Genomic DNA, 23,635 nt, shown 5'->3' on the forward strand with positions numbered 1-23,635 from the left:
ACAATACCAACATACTGAAGTTCTATATGACACTTTTTACATGCCAGTCTTCTGTATTAGAAGCAGCTGTAGTAGACCTTCTTGCCCATGTATCTGAAATGGCAGACAAATATTCCTCTGCTTGCAGTGTAAGTATGTAGCTCCACCCCTTTTATATAAGTCCACACCCCTTTTACCATGATGTGGTATGCTTGTGGCTGGACCAAACATACCACCCTGCTGCAGCATACATAGGGGGAAAGTGTAGTGGTTATGTTTTGTACCTTCAGTGGTAAGGACTACAGCTCATCCATGTGATTTTTTTTTTATATCAATAAAAAGTATATCGCATTGCAGTTTTGCTAAAATATGAAGATACGATGCAGGTAGAAGTCACTTATAAAGTGAAAGTAAAGTCTATTTTTGCACTTGCATGTACAGGTTAGCCTATAATAAAGCTTACCTGTAGGTTCTGTGAATATCTCCTAAGCCAGCATGGTTTAGGAGATTTTCACACTGCATGCAGCAGTGCCGTTGCTTCAGAGCCCTGTGCCATGGACCACGACTCCCACGCAAATGCGTGGGAGTGAGGTCATTGCGGCATGGCCAATCAGACGGCCGGAACACGCAAACCCAGAAGTAAGACCGGGTGCAGATGGAAGCCCTCTCAGCAGTGATAGCCTTTAGTTGTACTTTAAGTTCTCTCTGGATTCTGGTGATCTACCAACCTACCAAACAAATTGCCTAGGTTATCTCACCTCCTTTTCATTTTGTTTTTGGGAAGGTCTGACCCCTGAGGACCCATAGACATTTAAGATGACAAAAGAAGATCAGTGTCCTCAGTTTGGGTAGAGTGTGTGTGAGAGAGCAAGTCATTATTTACTGTACATACGTACATCTACATGTAATGCCTGGTGTCCCTTCCCAGACATACATTTTGCAGTCATGCGATCAGAAACTGCCCGTGTAGCATTGCTGTTATGCATTGAAACTTCTCTTCCCTGATACATAAACATATTCTGACTGCTGGTTCTCAGTGTCTGAATTATAACATCACAAAGCAAGGTCTATAAAGGCATGGATTAGCGAGTTTGGGGTGGAGGAACTTGACTGGCCTGCACAGAGTCCTGACCTCAACCCAATAGAACACCTTTGGGATGAATTAGAGAGGAGACTGCGAGCCAGGCCTTCTCACCCAACATCAGTGCCTTACCTCACAAATGTACTTCTGGAAGAATGGTCAAACATTCCCATAGACACACTCCTAAACCTTGTGGACAGCCTTCCCAGAAGAGTTGAAACTGTTATAGCTGCAAAGGGTATGCCAACTCAATATTGAACCCTACGGACTAAGACTGGGATGCCATTAAAGTTCATGTGTGTGTAAAGGCAGGCGTCACACTACTTTTGGTAACATAGTGTATCTCCCCAGTATCACATTGTTCTCAGTGTCCCCTTCACATACCAGCGGCTTTGCCATCAATGTTGTGTGATGCTGGTGTGAACTGGCCCTTACACTATTCACCTTCATACTTTGCGTGTCCAGTTGCGAGTTTAAGCGGTAATTTCTAATCACATTTATTCTGCTAATACAAGTCTTTCCGTGTCGGTGTTTGACCTTGATATTCTGCCCTACTTTCATTAATGTGGATTACCAGACATGGTAAGAGAGATTTTTAGCCATAGATGTCTATTAGGAATTAATCCCGCTGTCAGTCTGCTTTTTAGACCTTATGAGCTTGTTAAGCGTATTAAGGAAATGTGCATTTTTAGGAGTAACTGGTATGCACCATATGAAATGACAGGTCTATTATGTCTGTATGAGATAACAATTCTGTAACCGAGATGGAATTCTGTGTCTTCTGAACAGCCAGCCCCAACATCTGTTTCTTCAATAAAGTTGGCCACACATATTGCAATCTTTACCAACACTTATGTAGTGCAAGAGCCTGCTTGAGGGATACAAATTGATTGAAGAATTTAGGTAGGTCCTCATAGTTTGACCCTCCTTAGATTGTAAACTCTAACGAGCAGGGCTCTCTGATTCCTACTGTATTATGCCCCGTACACACAGTCGGATTTTCCGATGGAAAATGTCCGATCGGAGCGTGTTGTCGGAAATTCCGACTGTGTGTGGGCTTCATCGGACATTTTCCATCGGATTTTCCGACACACAAAGTTTGAGAGCAGGAGATAAAATTTTCCGACAACAAAATCCGTTGTCGGAAATTCCGATCGTGTGTACACAAATCCGACGGACAAAGTGCCACGCATGCTCAGAATAAATAAAGAGATGAAAGCTATTGGCCACTGCCCCGTTTATAGTCCCGACGTACGTGTTTTACGTCACCGCGTTTAGAACGATCGGATTTTCCGACAACTTTGTGTGACCGTGTGTATGCAAGACAAGTTTGAGCCAACATCCGTCGGAAAAAATCCTAGGATTTTGTTGTCAGAATGTCCGAACAAAGTCCGACCGTGTGTACAGGGCATTAAAGTGTATTGTAATTGTACTGTCTACCCTCAAGTTGTAAAGTGCTGCATAAATTGTTGGCGCTATATAAATACTGTATAATAATAATAATGCATTGCTTTTGGTAAAAATTAGACAGTTCCGAGATTGAACAGTGATCTAGTAATATGTATGGCCATATCTGTCCTCTAAATCCAATGGGAACAGAGGGAACTCTAGATTCCTTTTCATTTATTTCCAGCCTATCTCTGTTTTCAGGACTACTTTCCTGCCCTGTCTGTACCGCTGCTGCATCCCAATAGAGTAGCATAGACTGCCTGAATGCAGCTCCAGCTGCCTAAACCAGGGGTCTTCAAACTATGGCCCTCCAGTTGTTCAGGAACTACAATTCCCATCATGCCTAGCCATGTCTGTGAATGTCAGAGCTTTACAATGCCTCATGGGACGCGTAGTTCTGCAACAGCTGGAGGGCCATAATTTGAGGATCCCTGGCCTAAACAAATGCTGTATGGGCCACATCGTCCATATGCGTGAGGTCTTACTCTGATGAAACGGATAAAGACTAACATAAAGGAAAAGCTACTGCTGTGCCCTTTCCTCATCATGTATCAAATGTTCCCTCAAAGATTTTAGATACAACACTACATTGAGATACAGTATATACTGTGTGCAACATTGTACATGTTAACTACACAGGTTAGCTTCTTTTAGAAGGTGACTCTCAGTAGTCATCATGCTATATACTACATAACCACACATATTTGTTAAAGTCATACTAAAGGGTTTAAAAAAAAAGTTAAACTTCCCTCCTTTATGCAACGATATTGCACAGAAAGGTCACTTACCTCCTCTTTTGGTGGTCCCACCTCTTTGGAGTAGGCCTTGTGTATAGACAGCCAGTGGGGTCCAGTTTTGCAGGAAAGAGAGGAGGATGGGTATGAGTGGCTAGCAAGGTCCAGTAATGCAGGAAGGAGAATAGGGATGGGAATGGATGGCCAGCAGGGTCCAGTAATGCAGGAAGGAGAGGTGAATGGGTATGGATGGCCAACGAGGTCTGAAAATGCAGGAAAGAGAGGGGGATGGGTCTGAATGGCCAGTGAGGTCCAGTAATGCAGGAAGGAGAGGGGGATGGGTATGGATGGCCAGCGAGGTCTGGCAATGCAGGAATGAGAAGGGGGATGGGTATGTATGGCCAGCGAGGTCCAGTAATGCAGAAAAGAGAGGAAAATGGGTATGGATGGCCAGTGACGTCCAGCAATGCTTGAAGGAGTAGGGGGTGGGTATGACCAGCCAGTGAGGTCCAGCAATGCAAGAGGAAGGGGGATGGGTATGAATGGCCAATGAGGTCCAGCAATGCAAGAGGAAGGGGGATGGGGTTGGATGGCTAATGAGGTCCAGCAATGCAGGAAGGAGAGGGTGATGGGTATGGACGGCCAGTGAGGTCCAGTAATACAGGAAGGAGATTGGGATGGGTATGGCCAGCCAGTGAGGTCCAGCAATGCAGGAAGGAGATTGAGATGGATATGAATGGCAAATGAGGCCCAGCAATGCAGGAAGGATAAGAGGGATGGTTATGGATAGCCAGTGAGGTCCAGCAATGCAGGAAAGAGGAGGAGGATGGGTATTGATGGCCAGCAAGATCCAGCAATGCAGGAAGGAGAATGGGGATGGGTATAGACAGCCAGTGATATCCAGCAATGCAAAAAGGAGAATAGGGATGAGTATGGACGGCCAGTGAGGCCCAGTAATGCAGGAAGGAGAGGGGGATGGGCATGGATGGCAAGCGAGGTCCAGCTACGCAGAATGGGGAATGGGGATGGGTATGGACAGCCAGCGAGGTCCAGTAATGCAGGAAGGAGAGGGGGATGGGTAAGGATGGTCAGCGAGGTCCAGTAATGCAGGAAAGAGAGGGGGATGGGTATGGACAGCCAGCGAGGTCCAGTAATGCAGGAAGGAGAGGGGGATGGGTAAGGATGGTCAGCGAGGTCCAGTAATGCAGGAAGGAGAGGGGGATGGGTATGGACGGTCAGCGAGGTCCAGTAATGCAGAAAAGAGAGGGGGATGGGTATGGACGGTCAGCGAGGTCCAGTAATGCAGGAAAGAGAGGGGGATGGGTATGGACAGTCAGCGAGGTCCAGTAATGCAGGAAGGAGAGGGGGATGGGTATGGACGGTCAGCGAGGTCCAGTAATGCAGAAAAGAGAGGGGGATGGGTATGGACGGTCAGCGAGGTCCAGTAATGCAGAAAAGAGAGGGGGATGGGTATGGACGTTCAGCGAGGTCCAGTAATGCAGAAAAGAGAGGGGGATGGGTATGGACGTTCAGCGAGGTCCAGTAATGCAGAAAAGAGAGGGGGATGGGTATGGACGTTCAGCGAGGTCCAGCAACGAAGGAAGGAGAGGGGAAAATTTAGGATAGACCCATGGGATGAATACTTCATATCTGCACCAAAATTTTGGCGCACTCCACAAATATCTGGTGAACCACCATGTGACAAATTAACAATTCCACGTGTACTAGTTTGATTATTTTGTAGTATGACATGCCAATTAAGCAAACCTATAGAAATTGGTCCATTTTTCGGCATTTGTGCCAGTCTTTGTTATCCCCTTCCATAGTGTACCAGTATGAACTGAATTTTCCACCTGTAGTGGTTGAAGAATTCCAGGACATGAATCATTGGAAGTACTTAGAATACAGACAGCTGTGTTTTGGCAGAATGCATTTAAATCCCAATGGAACATTTTTACCTGTTTCTCCTTTGAGAGGCGCCGTGCTTTAGAAGAAAATGATAAGCTATGCGGTCCTCTCAGAGCACCAATGGATCTGAGGGTGACACAATCACAGAGCACCAGAAAGTCTTTTTCTTCCATTGTTAGATCCAGAAAACTGAGATCCTGCTTATTATTGCCAGAAATCTCTCCTCTTTTGCCTGGCCCATTCAAGGCAGCAGAGGTGATGAATTGCATTTTGATTGATAAGGCTATATTTTGCATTGTATGGATGATTGAGGGTTTCTGTCTTTTGGGATAGATTGCGGAAGCTATGATTTGTGTGGATTGGTCATAACAGCCCACGATTCACAGCATACACTATGGGTGATATGATTTGTGTGCAACTCGAAGAACAAATCTATTTTTTTGACAGAAAATGGCTGTGATTCCCCTGAGCTGCACGACTTCCGCCCAGCTATGGACGGGGTTCAGTCATCTCTCCGTCATACATTAAAAATCGCATTCTGATGGCTCACAAAAATAATAGAAAGAGCAACATGTGTGATATGATAGGATATGAAGTTACTTTTATTGTTTTTCTCTAAACGGGTTTGCTGGTTGATTTAACAATGTTCTGTTTTGTAAGTGGAATTTGCTGGTCTTGCTTTATTTGAACTGCATTGCTGCACTGTTCACCAGCCAATTCAATTCTGACAGCAGATAGAGGAAAAGACCTGGTCCCAGCCAAAGAGGAGGCGGTAGATCCATGCTCCTCACGTTATCAGATGTACTGGAGGATGTGGGAGCCATGTTACCTCCGATCGGGTCACTACAATCCCATAGAACTGGAGCCCTCCGATGTAGCATGTGTTCTTGGGTCTGGCTATGTACCTTACACCCTCCATGTCATCTCCCATATAGGGTTGCCACCTTTTCTTCAAGTCAAACCCGAACACTTTAGCGTGCAGCAATTTTTTTTTGTTATAGTATAAATGTATAAACTATACATATATTTTGAAATTAAATAACATTTCTAATCATATGAAGTTAATCACAAGAGTCCCCCTTTACGCCAGAGTCCACTTTTTACATCTGAATCCACAGAGTTCCCCTTTTATATCTGAATCCACAGAGTTACCATTTTACATATGAATCCACAGAGTTCCCTTTTTACATCTGAACTCAAATAGTTCCCTTACACTGTAAGGGGGGACTCTGCAGACTCTGATGTAAGGAAGAACTCTGGGGACTCTGATGTAAGGAAGAACTCTGGGGACTCTGATGTAAGGAAGAACTCTGGGGACTCTGATGTAAGGAAGAACTCTGGGAACCCTGATTTAAGAGGGAACGCTGTGGCTTCTGGTGTAAAGGGAAACTTTGATGTAAGGGGTGCTCTGAGAACCCTGATTTACCTTTGTGTACTCACTCAGAGGCAAGAGGGAGAAGGATTGTGAGCTCACTCACCCCTTGGCAGTCAGCACCTTTCATCCTGATGTATCTGAGGTTGCTGGACTTCAAATTTTCAGCCCCCACTTTTCTTTTCTGAGGCACGGTGTCGGGGATTGGAGTGTGGGCAGACACAGAGGGGTAGGGGTGGGAGGTAGAGGAGCAGATTGAGCCCTCTCTCCTCTCCCGTCTATGAGTGTGTGTGTTGGGGGGGGGGGGACTGTTAGTGCTGGTTTTGGGCAGTGTGAAAGAGAGTGTAGCAGACACTCTCGGCTTAGACAACTGCATCCAGCAACCCTGCTGTGAAGCCATAGTTCAGTATGAATAATAATGTGTCTGGGTTTCAGGCAGTTTGAAACCTGGACATATGATTTCAAACCCGAACTGTCCGGGTGAATCCCGGACAGGTGGCAACCTTAGTCCCATACCATTCCTGATTAGATAAATTGTTGCAGACTGCTTGAAGCGGTATTAAACCCAAAACCAAAAATGTAAAATATTGCAGCTTACCAATTATTAGATGTGGTGGCTGCATTGGTTTTCTTTTTTTAGGCTTTTCCCCCCTCTGTTTTCACCTGGTGATCTGGCTTGTAACATACCTCCTGTATTGGGCCCCTTTCACAGTAGTGGACCGATCAGGTCTGCCTGTCAGGGTGAAAGTGCCCAGTAGGCAAGTGGTTAATTCCCAAGAAATACCTGTTGATCCTGCCAGAAATCTAGTGTGCTGTCCTCTTTGCTGTCATCGGTTAGCATTGTTTACAGGTTTGTCTGTAAACTACAGATCACCTTCCCACATGTTAAGGAGATGAAGTGTGAGGGAGGTGCTATGCAATGACCAAGGCTCTCCAGCCGAAACGCATCTGCTTTTTTGTTTTCCTACATGTGCAAATAAATTATTCTTTTGGATTGGAGTTGCCAGGTATTTTTCTATTTTGTCTACCTATTTGGGTGTTGTGTGGAGGACCCTGCAGCCTGAGCACCCACCTGTGGACTCCGCCCTGCCTGTTGGTATTCCCCTGTTTAGAACGCTGCACCTTTGTGTTTGTAGGCGTTATGCAATACTAAGGTACTTCCTGACTTTGGGTGACAACATGGCAGAGGTGTGTGTCAGCAGGAGGATAGCCAAACCCTGAGCTTCCCAGTGAATGGCTGTGTAAGCACAAGTCTGAAGATTGGAGGACAGGCAGGCTGTTCTCCCAGCACAGCAAGAAAACTGACCACACTAGAATGGATGTGCTCTCTTGCCTATCATGGTTAGTTTGAAACAGGAAAGCAGAGGGACTGGCAGGAACACCAGGGCTTCCATACAAAGAGAACAGGAGACTTTCTCATACAAGTACATGGTACAGCAGGCACAGATCAGGAACTGCACTTTAGCCACTTACGGACCAGCCGCCGTCGTTATACGTCGGTACTTTGACGTGGAATACCGGGGTTATGGTTGCAGATAACTGCCATAACCCTGTTATCCCCTTAAACAGCGGGCGGTCCGCTTTCAATTAAAAGTGGTCTCTGTGGCGGATTCGCTGCAAGATCAGTTTTATTGGTGGTGGGAGAGGTGCCCCCCCTCCCGCCGCACTCCGGTCGTCTCCGCCGCTTACCAGAACCGTCAGTAGCGGCGGAGACAATTTGAACCTATCCCTTCCGTAGCATGGAGCCTAGAGAGGGAATGATGGCCTCCACTCAGCTCCATAACATTGGATGACAGAAGCGGTGTCAAATGTTACTTCCGGGGGAGAGCTACGTATGACGTCACCCACTGCTGCCCATCGGAATCAGACACATGCCCGTGTTGTATGCCTGTACCAAATCGTTTTAAATGTTAGTCCGCGTTTGGACACAATTAAATTTTATTAACATACAGAGGGCACTTAGATCTTTTCCTTTTTATTATTTATGGTCTGGCGTCCGTATTTATTTCTGAGGAGTCTGGAAAGGAGTGTGTGATCCGTTTCAAGCCATTTGGTATATTAGGATCTGCTTGCATGACTACCTGTTAGTTCAGGAATCCATGTCCTGAGGTGAGAGTAGATAATAAGACCGGAGGTGGCGGGACTGTCACCTAATGTGGATTTTATCATCACTGGTGAAGGTTTTCTGGGACTTGTTGTGCATCGACTCTCTGGACTTTCTCTCATTATTATTCTCTCATTATTATCATAAAATATACTCTGAGACTTGTTGTTCATCAATGTTTTGAATTTTTTGTTTGCGCTGCACTTATACCCTGTTATAACAAATGTTACTTCCGCCCAGTGGTCTTAAAGGGGAATTTATTTTTTGGGAAAAAAAAATATTATTATTATTTTTGAGTTTTTTTTTTATTGCATTTAAGTGTAAATGTGAGATCTGAGGTCTTTTTGACCCCAGATCTCACGTTAAAGAGGTCCTGTCATGCTTTTTTCTATTTCAAGGGATGTTTACATTCCTTGTAATAGGAATAAGTGACCCTTTTTTTTTTTTTTTTTCAAAGGACAGTGGAAAATTTAAAAATAAAAAGTAAAATAAATAAGAAAAAAAAAAAAAGCGTCCGTCCAGCCGAGCTTGCGCACAGAAGCAAGTCGCACCTGTATGAAAACGGTGTTCAAACCACACATGTGAGGTATCGCCGCAATCGTTAGAGCGAGAACAATAATTCTAGCACTAGACCTCCTCTGTAACTCTAAACTGTAACACTAAACCGGTAACCTGTGGAAAATTACTACAGGAAAACCTGTAGTAACTCTAAACTGGTAACCTGTGGAAATTTTTAAATGTCGCCAATGGAGATTTTTAAGTGAAAAAGTTTGTCGCCATTCCACAAGTGTGCGCAATTTTGAAGTGTGACATGTAGGGCATCAATTTACTCGGCGTAACATCATCTTTCACAATACAGAAAAAAATTGAGCTAACTTTACTGATGTCTTATTTTTTAATTCAAAATACTGCGCAAATACGGTGTGACATAAAGTGTTGCAACGACCGCCATTTTATTCTCTAGGGTTTACCATTAAATATAATGTTTGGGGGTTCTAAGTCATTTTCTAGCAAAAAATAATGATTTTAAATTGTAAACAACAAATCTCAAAAAGAGGCTTGGTCCTTAAAGCGGAGTTCCCCCCATTAATAGAACTTCCGCTGATTGGATTCCTCCCCCCCTCTGGTGTCACATTTGGCACCTTTCAGGGGGGAGGGGGGAGCAGATACCTGTCTAATACAGGTATTTGCTCCCACTTCCGGGGAAAGATTGTGTGGCGAAGTACGTAATGTTTGGCCCCTCCTCCTCCCCCCTGCTGCCTTCTGGGAGACACACACAGGTCCCAGAAAATAGCAGGGACCATTCAGAAAGCACAGCGCGACTAGTGCAATCACAGTAGGGAATAGGCTCTGAATCCTCAAGGCTTCACTTTCTGTTTCCCTTAGTAATGATGCCGGTGTTCTATCGAAGTGCCCGGGACGAACGGCGAATGCGCTGTATGGAATAGAACAACAGCTGATTTAACGATCAGCTGTTGTGAAGGTGAGACGGCGCCTGTGCACAATAGCCGACGGAAGAAATGTTTATGTCCAATTGTGCCTCGCGTTGCCGAGACGTGTTCATGCCAGTGAGGGGCGGATTTGTACATGATGGGGGCAGTTTTTTAAATGCTGGCCAGTGCTGCAAAACAAATCTTTTTCTGCTTAAAAATACGCCCCCATCATGTACAAATCCGCCCCTCACCGACATGAACACTCCTCGGCAGCGCGAGGCACAATCTGACACAAAAATGTCTTCAGTCGGATATTGTGCGCAGGCGCCGTCTCGCCATCACAACAGCTGATCGTAAAATCAGCTGTTGTGCTGTTCTGTATGGTGCATGCGCCGTTCGTCCCGGGCACTTCTCGATAGCAGGCACTAGAACACCGCCACCTGCACCCAGAGCTGAGGGACAGGTCTGCTTCGGGTGCCGACATCGCGGGTGCCCTGGACAGGTAAGTGTTCTTATATTAAAAGTCAGCAGCTGCAGTATTTGTAGTTTTTTTGCCCAGGCTGGAACTCCGCTTTAGGTGGTCAAAACAGCAGAGAGAGTTATGAGAGATGTGGCCACACACACACACACAATGATTCTCTTATGAACTGTCCCTGGAAATGGTGGCCAGGACCTGAGTTGTCATTTCCTGCACATGTAGGCACGTGCAGTCAGCCTCTCTGTGGGCACTTTGCCCTCTCTAGACATGGCGCTATGGGAGCACCGGGAAAGGAGGGGTCTGGAGAACCGGGTTTGCGTCTGACGTCTCTCATCATTACGATGGGACGCTGTGACGTTTCCGGCGACAGGCGGGCCGGAGGGAGAGGTCCGCCTCTTTCTAAAGTGCCCGCACAGTATTAACCATTGATATGCCGGCCAGCGGGCGCCGGGAAGTTTGTGCCTGGCTTCTCGTGCTGTACACAGAGCCCCGGTGAGCGGACGGAGCTGTGACCCGGCTCTGCCCTCTCTTTCTCCACACAACTCGTTCTTCCTGGTGTTTGTTGTTATTGTTAGAGGGCGGGGCTTGTGAGAATCGTTGTTCCGCCCCTAGCTCCTCCCCGGCTACGCCCAGTCCAGAGTGAGCGATCCATCAGCCCAGCATAGAACGTACGTCGCCGTGTCCGCACTGCTCTCCGGTAATAGGAGCCGGGCGGCGCTGTGTCACCTCCCGGGAGGAGCCGGTGTCCGCTACCGGGGGCTGTGTGCCTCCCTGACCGGAGATGACGAGGGTGAGGAGCCGACTCCTGTCTGTTAGGCCAGCCACCATCACTTACTTCTAACCGGGCCACCTGTAGAGTCTCACTGAGGGAGGGAACTACATGTCCCAGCCGGGGGGAGGGGGAGGGGAGCACTGACTTATTACACTGTTACCAAGAGCAATATTATCAATGTTATTATTATTATGGGGACTGTACACTGACTACATGGCTGTGTCCTCTCCTCTCTATATAGACTCCTCTCCTCTCTATATAGACTCCTCACCCCCCCCCCCCTGTCCTATATATACACTCCTCTGCTCTGTATACTCCACTCCTCTGCTCTGTATACTCCACTCCTCTGCTCTGTATACTCCTCTCCTCTGCTCTGTATACTCCTCTCCTCTGCTCTGTATACCCTTCTCCTCTGCTCTGTATACCCTTCTCCTCTGCTCTGTATACTCCTCTCCTCTGCTCTGTATACTCTTCTCTTCTGCTCTGTATACTCTTCTCTTCTGCTCTGTATACCCTTCTCTTCTGCTCTGTATACTCTTCTCTTCTGCTCTGTATACTCTTCTCTTCTGCTCTGTATACTCTTCTCTTCTGCTCTGTATACTCTTCTCTTCTGCTCTGTATACTCTTCTCTTCTGCTCTGTATACTCTTCTCTTCTGCTCTGTATACTCTTCTCTTCTGCTCTGTATACTCTTCTCTTCTGCTCTGTATACTCTTCTCTTCTGCTCTGTATACTCTTCTCTTCTGCTCTGTATACCCTTCTCTTCTGCTCTGTATACTCCTCTCCTCTGCTCTGTATACCCTTCTCTTCTGCTCTGTATACCCTTCTCTTCTGCTCTGTATACTCTTCTCTTCTGCTCTGTATACCCTTCTCTTCTGCTCTGTATACCCTTCTCTTCTGCTCTGTATACCCTTCTCTTCTGCTCTGTATACCCTTCTCTTCTGCTCTGTATACCCTTCTCTTCTGCTCTGTATACCCTTCTCCTCTGCTCTGTATACCCTTCTCTTCTGCTCTGTATACTCTTCTCTTTTGCTCTGTATACTCTTCTCTTTTGCTCTGTATACTCTTCTCTTTTGCTCTGTATACTCTTCTCTTTTGCTCTGTATACTCTTCTCTTTTGCTCTGTATACCCTTCTCTTCTGCTCTGTATACCCTTCTCCTCTGCTCTGTATACCCTTCTCTTCTGCTCTGTATACTCTTCTCTTTTGCTCTGTATACTCTTCTCTTTTGCTCTGTATACCCTTCTCTTCTGCTCTGTATACCCTTCTCCTCTGCTCTGTATACCCTTCTCTTCTGCTCTGTATACTCTTCTCTTTTGCTCTGTATACTCTTCTCTTCTGCTCTGTATACTCTTCTCTTTTGCTCTGTATACTCTTCTCTTTTGCTCTGTATACCCTTCTCTTCTGCTCTGTATACCCTTCTCCTCTGCTCTGTATACCCTTCTCTTCTGCTCTGTATACTCTTCTCTTTTGCTCTGTATACTCTTCTCTTTTGCTCTGTATACCCTTCTCTTCTGCTCTGTATACCCTTCTCCTCTGCTCTGTATACCCTTCTCTTCTGCTCTGTATACTCTTCTCTTTTGCTCTGTATACTCTTCTCTTTTGCTCTGTATACTCTTCTCTTTTGCTCTGTATACTCTTCTCTTTTGCTCTGTATACCCTTCTCTTCTGCTCTGTATACCCTTCTCTTCTGCTCTGTATACCCTTCTCTTCTGCTCTGTATACCCTTCTCTTCTGCTCTGTATACCCTTCTCTTCTGCTCTGTATACCCTTCTCTTTTGCTCTGTATACTCTTCTCTTTTGCTCTGTATACTCTTCTCTTCTGCTCTGTATACTCTTCTCTTCTGCTCTGTATACCCTTCTCTTCTGCTCTGTATACCCTTCTCTTCTGCTCTGTATACTCTTCTCTTTTGCTCTGTATACTCTTCTCTTTTGCTCTGTATACTCTTCTCTTTTGCTCTGTATACTCTTCTCTTTTGCTCTGTATACTCTTCTCTTTTGCTCTGTATACTCTTCTCTTCTGCTCTGTATACCCTTCTCTTCTGCTCTGTATACCCTTCTCTTCTGCTCTGTATACCCTTCTCTTTTGCTCTGTATACTCTTCTCTTTTGCTCTGTATACTCTTCTCTTTTGCTCTGTATACTCTTCTCTTTTGCTCTGTATACTCTTCTCTTTTGCTCTGTATACTCTTCTCTTTTGCTCTGTATACTCTTCTCTTCTGCTCTGTATACCCTTCTCCTCTGCTCTGTATACCCTTCTCCTCTGCTCTGTATACCCTTCTCCTCTGCTCTGTATACCCTTCTCCTCTGCTCTGTATACCCTTCCCTTCTCTTCTCCTCTGTATACCCTTCTCTTCTCCTCTGCTCTGTATACCCTTCTCTTCTCCTCTGCTCTGTATACCCTTCCCTTCTCCTCTGCTCTGTATACCCTTCTCTTCTGCTCTGCTCTGTATACCCTTCTCTTCTGCTCTGCTCTGTATACCCTTCTCTTCTGCTCTGCTCTCTATACTCTTCTCTTCTCCTCTGCTCTGTATACTCTTCTCTTCTCCTCTGCTCTGCTGTGTATACCCCTCACCCCCTGACTGCTGTGCATACTCCTCTCCTATATGTACTCCTCACCCCCTGCCTGCTGTATATATAACGGCTGTGTGTTGTCTTTGTATCTCCTCAGAATACGGTGATGGAAGAGACGGCGATATGGGAGCAGCAGACAGTCACTCTCCACAGGGTAAGTCACCATCCATTCCCTGTGTGTAGCTCAGGATACGGGCCGCCGCTGGGAACAATAGACAAAAGCCAGATGTCAGGAAGCCGAGGAGAAGGAAATCAGTTTTGTCATTTTCCTTTTGTCACAATTAGTTGTAAACTTTGAACTCATTGTTGTCACTTTGTTGTGTGCAGTCCTGGGAAGTCAGGCTTGGCTCTGCTTGGTATTGGATTCTTGGATATATTTGCTGTGTTTTGTAAAGTGGGGGACTAGACAGTCCTCATTCACACAGGTGCTGAGGTCTGTAGTCGGTGAATCAGCCGTGTACATGCAGGCAGCCTATGTAAGTGTATGGGGACACAGCCACTCAGCCCATTTGGACAGGTGTACCAGTGCAGGTGAGTGGCAGTGCCCGCTGCCTGTGTTTGGGGTTGCTCTCCACCCACCAGTCAAATGACACTTTCATTGGCTGCCTGCACAGAGCCCCTTTATGGACTACGGCTGCCAGGTTCTGCATGCAGGCAATCCATGTAATTGTATGGGGACACAACCACTCATCCTGATTTGACAGGTGGTGATTAGGGCCACTGTCAATCTGGGGTAAGTGACTGTCTCTGAGCATTCTTATACATTTACATAAATAACACTAGGACTATTTACATTTAAATGCAGCAGTTTGCATGTGTATGAATTGATAAGTACATACAAGTGTTCAGTACATGTGGAAATCACAACACTGGCAGCTAGAAGAGGGTGAAGAATTCTATGCCTGCATACACAAAGCTTAAAATTCTTCCCGCTGCCTCCTCCGCTATCTACCAGTGATCTAATGTACCTGTATACACCCGCATATAATGTGTTCTATTTTATTATTTTGTGTTTTACGGCTCTGAACACATTGCTGCATTAAAAATCTATATACAGCTGTGTGCATCATCCCATAGACGACAATGCACTCGTGTTGTAGTTTTACATTTTCTCAGATTTCTCTGCACTGTTTTATTTTAGAACTTGTCTGCAGCTTTTCCTCCTTCTTCTTCCTTTTTTTTTATTTTTTTTTTTAAGTCTTTTACTGCATGTATGTTGTCTGTTTAAACAGTCTATAGCTACCTGCATTGGTCTACATTGTGGTGTTTTTGAAAACATGCAATTCTTATTATTGGCTTTACAGCTGTAGAATTTAATTTGCATGCTTGGACAAGAAAGTGTAAAAATCGATTGTCTGACCGTTCCAATCTGCCTTCTTGGATTTGGGTGATTTTGAATATTTCTTTTATGTCTGGGACATGTAAAGCGTTGCACCCACAGTCGCAGATCGTGGGTATAATGCCATGCTCCTACAGGCTGTCTGTGTAGCTGTCTGCCTGTACCTCCGATACGGTCAGGCAGTTACACAGTGACAGAATCAATGAACTACAGCGATCAACAGTGTTGTGATAGTTCATTGAGAACTTAAAGCTGGCAGCAGCAAAGGATGTCGGGACTTGTAGTTTTCCCATTCACAGAACACTGTGAATGGATGCTGTGGCCACATGGATCCCCACATATCTGTGTTTTTTTCTAGATTGTAAATGGGATCGGGGGGGAGAAGCTTGCTGTGAAAACATGGCCGGGTGGGGGGGGGGGGGAGGGGAGAGAGAGTGAGTGTATTTACTTACTCTGGTGGAAAGCGATTATCAAATCGTCCTCTGAAGATAATTGAACAGACGTTCTGAAAATGATTATTAGCTAACAAAATTCTACCTCTAAGGCCAGCTTTGGAAGACTTGAAAGCAGAGAGCCACCCAAAAGTGGAAGCTCTGCTTATCTGCCTCCCTTTCCCCCGGCACCTTTTGGGGGGGGAGCGGGTACCTGTTTTTGACAGGTACCCGTCTCCACTTTCGAGAGATCCCACCGTGGCGAGATCACTCGAAAGTTCGGCCCACCTCCTCCGTCCTCCGCCGCTGGGCCATTCAGAAAGTGCAGCGCGCTTCAAGCATGCGCAGTAGGGAAGGAACTGGCTGTGAAGCCGAAAGGCAGCACCTGAGAGCCGATGTAAACATTGACTGGTGGATTCCAGGACAGTTAAGTGTTCTAATATTAAAAGTCAGCAGCTACAGTGTGTGCAGCTGCTGACTTTACTCTTTTTGCTGGGGGGCGGTGGAACTCCGCTTGAAGTTATACACTGGAAGTTGGTAAAATGCTAAGGCCCCATTCACAATTGGTGATTTAGAATCACGGGCAGAATCGCCGCAATTCCGCCCGCGTATCCAAAGCGCATGGTAATCATTGCACAACGCAGGTCTGGGTGCCATTCATGCTAAATGGCACCCCAAATGTGGTGCAATTTTGCCACGATTATCATGCAACAGAATCACACTGCAATCATAGCAAAATGCTATGCTTGTCACACAAAAAGGGGCAGGAGCTTCTTTTGGGTGACAAACGCGAATAGGGCAGCCCATTGAAGTAAATGCCCTATGCATGACACGCAGAATCCTGTGAAAATCACCCACACAAAATTGAGAGCGGCAACAGGAGTTCCCGCTATGTGAAACATGAATAGGGCCTGAATGGTACCTTAGATAAGTTGCACTCGCAAACTTTTGTTCGTACACGCTAGGTTCACTGGAACTGCGCTGGGCAGCCTTGCCTTGTTCACTATGAGGGCAGTTCACACCATCATTACAGTGGTGTGTGTGCTGACAAAGAGCTACATGCAGTGAGTTGTGACGCAAACTACGGCATTGCATTGCCACCCAGCACATGTCAGCAAGCCATATGATCAGTGCAGTTTTCTGGTGTGGACAGCGGGACTTGCTGGCATGGACAGCGAGCTGTATGATCAGTGCAGTTTGCTGGTGTGGACAGTGGGCCGTATGATCGGTGCAGTTTTCTGGTGTGGACAGTTAGCCATGTGATCAGTGCAGTTTTCTGGTGTGGACAGTGGGCCGTATGATCAGTGCAGTTTTCTGGTGTGGACAGTGGGCTGTATGATTAGTGCAGTTTTCTGGTGTGGACAGCGGGACTTGCTGGCATGGACAGCGAGCTGTATGATCAGTGCAGTTTTCTGGTGTGGACAGTGGGCCGTATGATCAGTGCAGTTTTCTGGTGTGGACAGTGGGCCGTATGATCAGTGCAGTTTTCTGGTGTGGACAGTGGGCCGTATGATCAGTGCAGTTTTCTGGTGTGGACAGTGGGCCGTATGATCAGTGCAGTTTGCTGGTGTGGACAGTGGGCTGTATGATCAGTGCAGTTTGCTGGTGTGGGCTGTATGATCAGTGCAGTTTGCTGGTGTGGGCTGTATGATCAGTGCAGTTTGCTGGTGTGGGCTGTATGATCAGTGCAGTTTGCTGGTGTGGGCTGTATGATCAGTGCAGTTTGCTGGTGTGGACAGTGGGCTGTATGATCAGTGCAGTTTGCTGGTGTGGACAGTGGGCTGTATGATCAGTGCAGTTTGCTGGTGTGGACAGTGGGCTGTATGATCAGTGCAGTTTGCTGGTGTGGACAGTGGGCAGTATGATCAGTGCAGTTTGCTGGTGTGGACAGTGGGCCGTATGATCAGTGCAGTTTGCTGGTATGGACAGTGGGCTGTATGATCAGTGCAATTTGCTGGTGTGGACAGTGGGCCGTATGATCAGTGCAGTTTGCTGGTGTGGACAGTGGGCCGTATGATCAGTGCAGTTTGCTGGTGTGGACAGTGGGCCGTATGATCAGTGCAGTTTTCTGGTGTGGACAGTGGGCCGTATGATCAGTGCAGTTTTCTGGTGTGGACAGTGGGCCGTATGATCAGTGCAGTTTTCTGGTGTGGACAGTGGGCTGTATGATCAGTGCAGTTTGCTGGTGTGGACATGCTCTTACAGTTTAAAAATATATTTTATGGGGCTCCTAAACATAGTATATTGATTTCTCCAGTCTGAAAGCGTATTCTTTTTATGAAAATAAATTAAGAAAATAAGAAATTTGATGATGAGCAAAAAACACCAGAAATGAGAAAAGTGCAAATCTGTGAATTACTTTGAGTCCCCTCTCTGAACGAGATTGGCCCCTTTGGATTTGCTTAGTCCTAGACCATCCGTCCTGCTCCATCATAGGAGGTTTTCTCGGATGTGAGCTGTCATCTGAATCTGACCGGTGATCAAGGCCCAGGCTGGGTAATTAGCCACAAGCGATACACCGCTTGCTATCTGGTACCTGTGAAATCTATGTGGTGGAGGGATTTACCGTGTTTGTGAGTCACTGACACCTTGAGAGGACTCTGAAAAGCGATTCATTTAGTTTGACGAGCGATGCCGCTTACACACGTCCGGACTGGTCCGACGGACAATTCGACCGTATGTGGGCTTCATCGGACCTGCAGCGGACTTTTTCGGTCGAAAATCTGACGGACTTTAGATTTGGAACATGTTTCAAATCTTTACGTCGGAACTCCACTGGACCCAGTTCCTATAGAAAAGTCTAGGGCAGCTATTGGCTACTGGCTATCAACTTCTTTATTGTAGGGCAGCTATTGGCTTCTGGCTATCAACTTCTTTATTTTAGTCCAGTCGTACGTCATCACGTACGAATCTGTCGGACTTTGGTGTGATTGTGTGTAAGCAAGTCCGTTCGTTGGGAAAGTCTGTCAGATAGTCCGGTCGAAAAGTCCGCTCGTGTGTACGCGGCATGATTCACAGATTTGCACTTTTCTAATTTCTGGTATTTATTTATTTATTTTGCTCACTATAAAATTTATTTTCTTCATTTATTTTGGTATTTATTTTTATATAGTTACTATTAGTGCAGCTCCTCTTTTTTTCCTTTTTATATTCACTGTATGTATCTTACAGCCGAGTTGCTCCTGTTTGTTCATTTAGTTTATTTAGCACGGTTTGTCTTTTTTATAGTATTCTATTTATGTACATTGATGATTTTATTTTTTTTTCTCGGATTCAAAGAGAGTTTGTCATTAAAATAAATAAATAAACTGCTACCAGGTATAAGGCTGGGTTTACACCTCTGAAGGATGTGGCTCGCAGCAGGGGTCTGGTGCATCCCTGTTCTCCGTTTTCAGGGACGAATCCGGGCCAAATTGTTTGTTTCCTGAATTTGGCCCTGAAACGGAGAAAAAGGACGCACAGCGTTCCTGTGTAAGCCGCTCCACAGCCTCAACGGAGATATGTGAACCGGCTCCATAGCGAGCTGGTCACAATCTCCTGTCATGCGAATTGGATGCGAAGAAACCCACATCCAATTCACATAGGTGTGACCCCAGCCTTCAGCACCCAGAGATGCCGGCACATAGCTGCTGCAGCTTTTAGTAGCTCCTGCTTTAGCTAAATGTTGGCCTGTCCTGACAGGAAAAGCTCCAACGCTTCCTGGTGGGGCTGGAACTTGCCGCTCTGTCCTGCCTGCTGAACATTTCCTGTGGGTGAGGCAGCCAATAGGAATGTAGAGGGGAGGACTGGCAGGAGCTACATGTCATCCTGTCCCGGTATAAATACTGGCAGTGATGCCTAATGATGTAGGTGGCCCATCTGCCTGGCACTGGTCTTGTACCATGCATTCGGGTGTGTGGAGAAGTCAGGACAATGCTGGCTGCTGTGGTTCCTCTTGATGCCCCTACATCACTATGGTGTTCTGCAGTGACAGCAGGAGAAGCCACAGTAGCCAGCAGGTACCCGCTATTCAGGAGCCGGAGGAGTCCTATAGGGTCCGTTCTGGGAGCTCTGCTCAGTGTGAAGTTTCAGCAGACAGGTTGCCGGACACAGGTGTAATGCCGCGTACACACGGGCATACTTTTCGACGGACTAGGTCCGACAGTCTTTCCGAGGGACTTTGCAGCATAGGTCCGCCGGACTTTCAAATGAACGGACTTGCCTACACACGATCACACCAAAGTCCGACAGATTCGTACGTGATGAGGTACGACCGGACTAAAATAAGGAAGTTCATAGCCAGTAGCCAATAGCTGCCCTAGCATCGGTTTTAGTTGGTCGGATTAGCATACAGACGAGCGGACTTTTCCACCGGACTCGCGTCCGTCGGACAGATTTGAAACATGTTTTATTTCTAGGTCTGTCGGACTTTTGGGGAAAAAAAGTCTGCTGGAGCCCACATACCATCGAATTGTCCACCGGAAAGTCCGCTTGTGTGTATGCGCATAAAGCTGTCTTTTTTTTTTTTTAGCAGGTACTGGTGATGGTGTTTTTCTAACTCCCTGTCAGGATCCCTTTCAGGATTATAAGAAAGCGCTTTTCTGTCAGCGGATTTTTGTTTTTCCTAGTGATAGTCTCTAATATTGTTCAGGAGAATATGGGCTTGTTTGTTGGTGTGCTTTTCAGCAAGTGTTTGACAGGATTTGAGGAGTTGATGTTGCCGGTTTTAACTCTCAAAATGCCAACCCACTGTGCCGCTACTGCATGCAGTGCACATGTTTGCACTGTGGCCCTATTCACTTGCATGGATCATGTTTTGGGGACAGTCCCATCTGCCAAATGCGACATGCCCTTTAATCTTTGCCAAAGCATGTGTAGTGTACATCCCTGAGTGGTTCTATTTCTATGTTTAGGTGGGTGGTAAAACTGAAGCTCAACTGCCCGCTTTTACCACTGCCTGGCTGCCCATGTGAACAAACCTTGTGACTGAGTGATTTGAACATTAGAGACGCCATCATCTTGCAAATGTAGGCCCAACCCCCCCTCCCCGCTGGGAGAAGACAGTGATAATTGCTAGTGACTATAGCAGCCACTAGTGATAATCTCAAGTGAATCCAGCAAGCTGGTTGTACCCAAGTTGAACGATCGAGCAACTTGGTACATTCAGCCTGGCCGCACGATTCGGACCATCTATGGCCAACCTTACTTTAAATGAATATTTTACGATAAGTAGTGCTAAATAAAACTGGCACTAGATGATGCCTTCCTATATGCAGTTATGATGGTTGTAGCTGAATATCTAGATCAGTGGTGGTCCACCTATGCACTAAAGAAGGCCTCAAATGTGGCCCCTAACATCACCAAAGGGCCACTCATGTTGTTCAACTTATGTAATAGTTGAAATGACTGTGAGCTATTTCCCTCATTAGGTATGAAGTGAGGGTCAGAGAGTGTGGATAGCCTACATTTTTGGCTGAGGATATGCTGCAGAAGACAATATGAACCTGGGAACATGTTACATGGGGCTAGTAGAGACCAATGCTATTACCTTTATCAATGTTCCCACTACAGACTGCTGAGGTCCGAGGGTTGCAAATCCTATATCAAAGGGGTGTAGGTTGGGCACCGGGGATTTAAATAGTGAAGGAGCTCTTGTACAAGGCCTCATGCACACTGCAGCTCAAAAAAGCTGCTTCTTCAGGCGTTTAAAAAAATGATGGGAGGGGTGTGATTGATGGCTTTATCTGTCTGACCCAATATAACAAGCAAAGAAAAAACACACCTAGTACCTAAGGTACAAAGAAAAACCCCTAAGGGTCGTTAATAGCGAGATAAAGTCCGTAGTATAAAAATATGAATTTTATTAAATCATAACAAAAGTATACATGTGCAGACAATATATACAATGTATGATACCCAAATTGATACAGTTGTGTAGAAAAGCACCATCCTGTGCAAAGGACTGGCGACGATCAATACACTGTAAATAACACCTTATATGTTACGGACTACAAAGTCCCTCTTCAGAGGTTTTCTGTTATTGACTCAAGATGGGTATAAGATTTCTACAAAGAGAAGAGGAATATATAAGTATCATTTCATTTTAGTACAACATAATAATTTTAATAAATGTTCATCCAGAAAAGGCGTTTGAGCTTTTTTTTTCTCTGCCTGTAACCTCCCCTTTGTGTTAACCTATGTGTCCATGCACACTATAGGGTGTATCAGGAGTTTAGTGGCAGGGGAGTTGAGGCAGAATGCATTCTAATAGACAGAATTCTGGGCAACCGAATGTATTAACACCGGGTATGGGAACGCGCATTAACACCCATGCAAAATGCAGCATTTTACTGTAGTGTAGCGCTAAAGATTAAGATGCACAGTACAAACCATGCAAAAAGTAAATTGAAAAATGATCACTGAGAGGGCCACAATCAATATCAGTAACGCATACATAACATGCCCAAACGTGATAGTTTGCATAAGTGAAAAAACACAATCTATGTTGTTGCGATAAACAAGTCCATAAATGATGGGATGATGAATCTGTACACCACGAGACGCCATTATATATGTAACCCCACATGAGAGTCCATCTCATGAGCGGTGTATTTATTCTCTTGCATCCTTTGATTGTTTGCAGGTGTTTTTAAATTGCCACTATTTTTACACACTTTTGTGTTGGGCACATACAATTCCCATTCGAATATTTATTAATTTTCACAAATTTTTATTCATTTACTTATATGGAATTTCCATGCCTTTTTATTTATCCATTTTATCATTATAGTCTTTTTGATCCCAATCATTATTAGAGGGGACTATTCTGAGCACAGTTCGGAATTCATAAATATTTACATTTCATTCTTAGTTTCTACTATGACACCAACGGGGATATTTCCTCTGTACTTTATTCACACAGTAACATTTCACATTTTATACATTCTTTCATAAATATTAAATTCCCTCTTCTGGTTATAGGTATTCTACACAAGTAGTCACTCAAGTGTCGTCTCATAGGTTTATACTTCGGGTCTTACTACGCACATCACGGAGAGAGTGTTTGTCCCTCCCTGCTTGCTGTACCCGGTCACCTGTACCCCAGAGTGAGTGATGACATGTGACGCACGCTGTGCACTTGCTTTCTTTTAGTGCGTTGCTGTTTGGTAACAATGCGCATGTCCGAGTCCCTTGAGTGATGTCGGATGTTGTCTTGCACTCCGCTGCCGGTACGTGTTAGTTACACCCACGTAGATTGCCTCGCCCCTCACCCAGGGCTTTTTCTATTGGATGACGCATCGGGGACTGTGTGGAACGCACTTTCACACTACCCAGCGTAGTGTTGTGGAACGCACGCTAGAGCGCCATCTTGAATACACCGTAAGTAAGCTCTATACACACCGCAATGGCTGTGGGCTTGACTCTCATGTTGAGGGTCATATTGTCTATAAATATGGGATTAGCAGCAGTGGAAGGACACCCCAGATGATGACCTTTGTAGACGAAACACGTCTGGACGATCCCCACTGCTGCCTTTTTCGATTTTAATCAGCGCTGTTTTATACATATCCATGTGAGCGGTTTCGTATTCTTAATAAATGTGTTTTATTTTATGGAATTACGCTATGGTCAATTTCTGTTTCCTCTTTGGTACTCTGCAACTGCCCGTGGAACTTTGAGCGTGGGTCCACTCCTGGCATCACATCCTCCAAGATTCCATTTGGCTGTCATTTATATGCATCACCTTGACGGTACCATACGAGGGTCCATTTGATGTAAAAGCAAGCCTGTTTGACACACAGTGCGTATGCCCTAGTGTGTTCAAACCATTTGGTAAGCCTCCCTATATTCGGTGGTGGTTCCTTCACAAGTACATATTCACCTTCTCAAGATTTTTTTGGTGTCTCATGGTGTACAGATTCATCATCCCATCATTTATGGACTTTTTGTTTATCACAACAACATAGATTGTGTTTTTCACTTATGCACACTATCACGTTTGGGC

General features: G+C 45.6%; 1 protein-coding gene across 14 annotated transcripts in view; it reads left to right on the forward strand.

The window, feature by feature from the left end:
* Window positions 1–23,635, forward strand: part of TJP1 (tight junction protein 1) — a 730,896-nt gene that overhangs the window by 552,331 nt on the left and 154,930 nt on the right. For 13 of the 14 annotated variants that reach the window (XM_073618845.1, XM_073618846.1, XM_073618851.1 and 10 more), the window contains one exon: window positions 13,979–14,035. In XM_073618845.1, coding sequence (XP_073474946.1) covers window positions 13,979–14,035 — 57 coding nt within the window. Of the gene's footprint in view, window positions 1–11,138; window positions 11,329–13,978; window positions 14,036–23,635 lie in introns of those variants that run through there. The other variant, XM_073618856.1, reaches the window with a different exon arrangement.

This window comes from Aquarana catesbeiana, linkage group LG03 (genome assembly GCF_042186555.1).
Source record: "Aquarana catesbeiana isolate 2022-GZ linkage group LG03, ASM4218655v1, whole genome shotgun sequence".
Classification (NCBI taxonomy): Eukaryota; Metazoa; Chordata; class Amphibia; order Anura; family Ranidae; genus Aquarana; species Aquarana catesbeiana.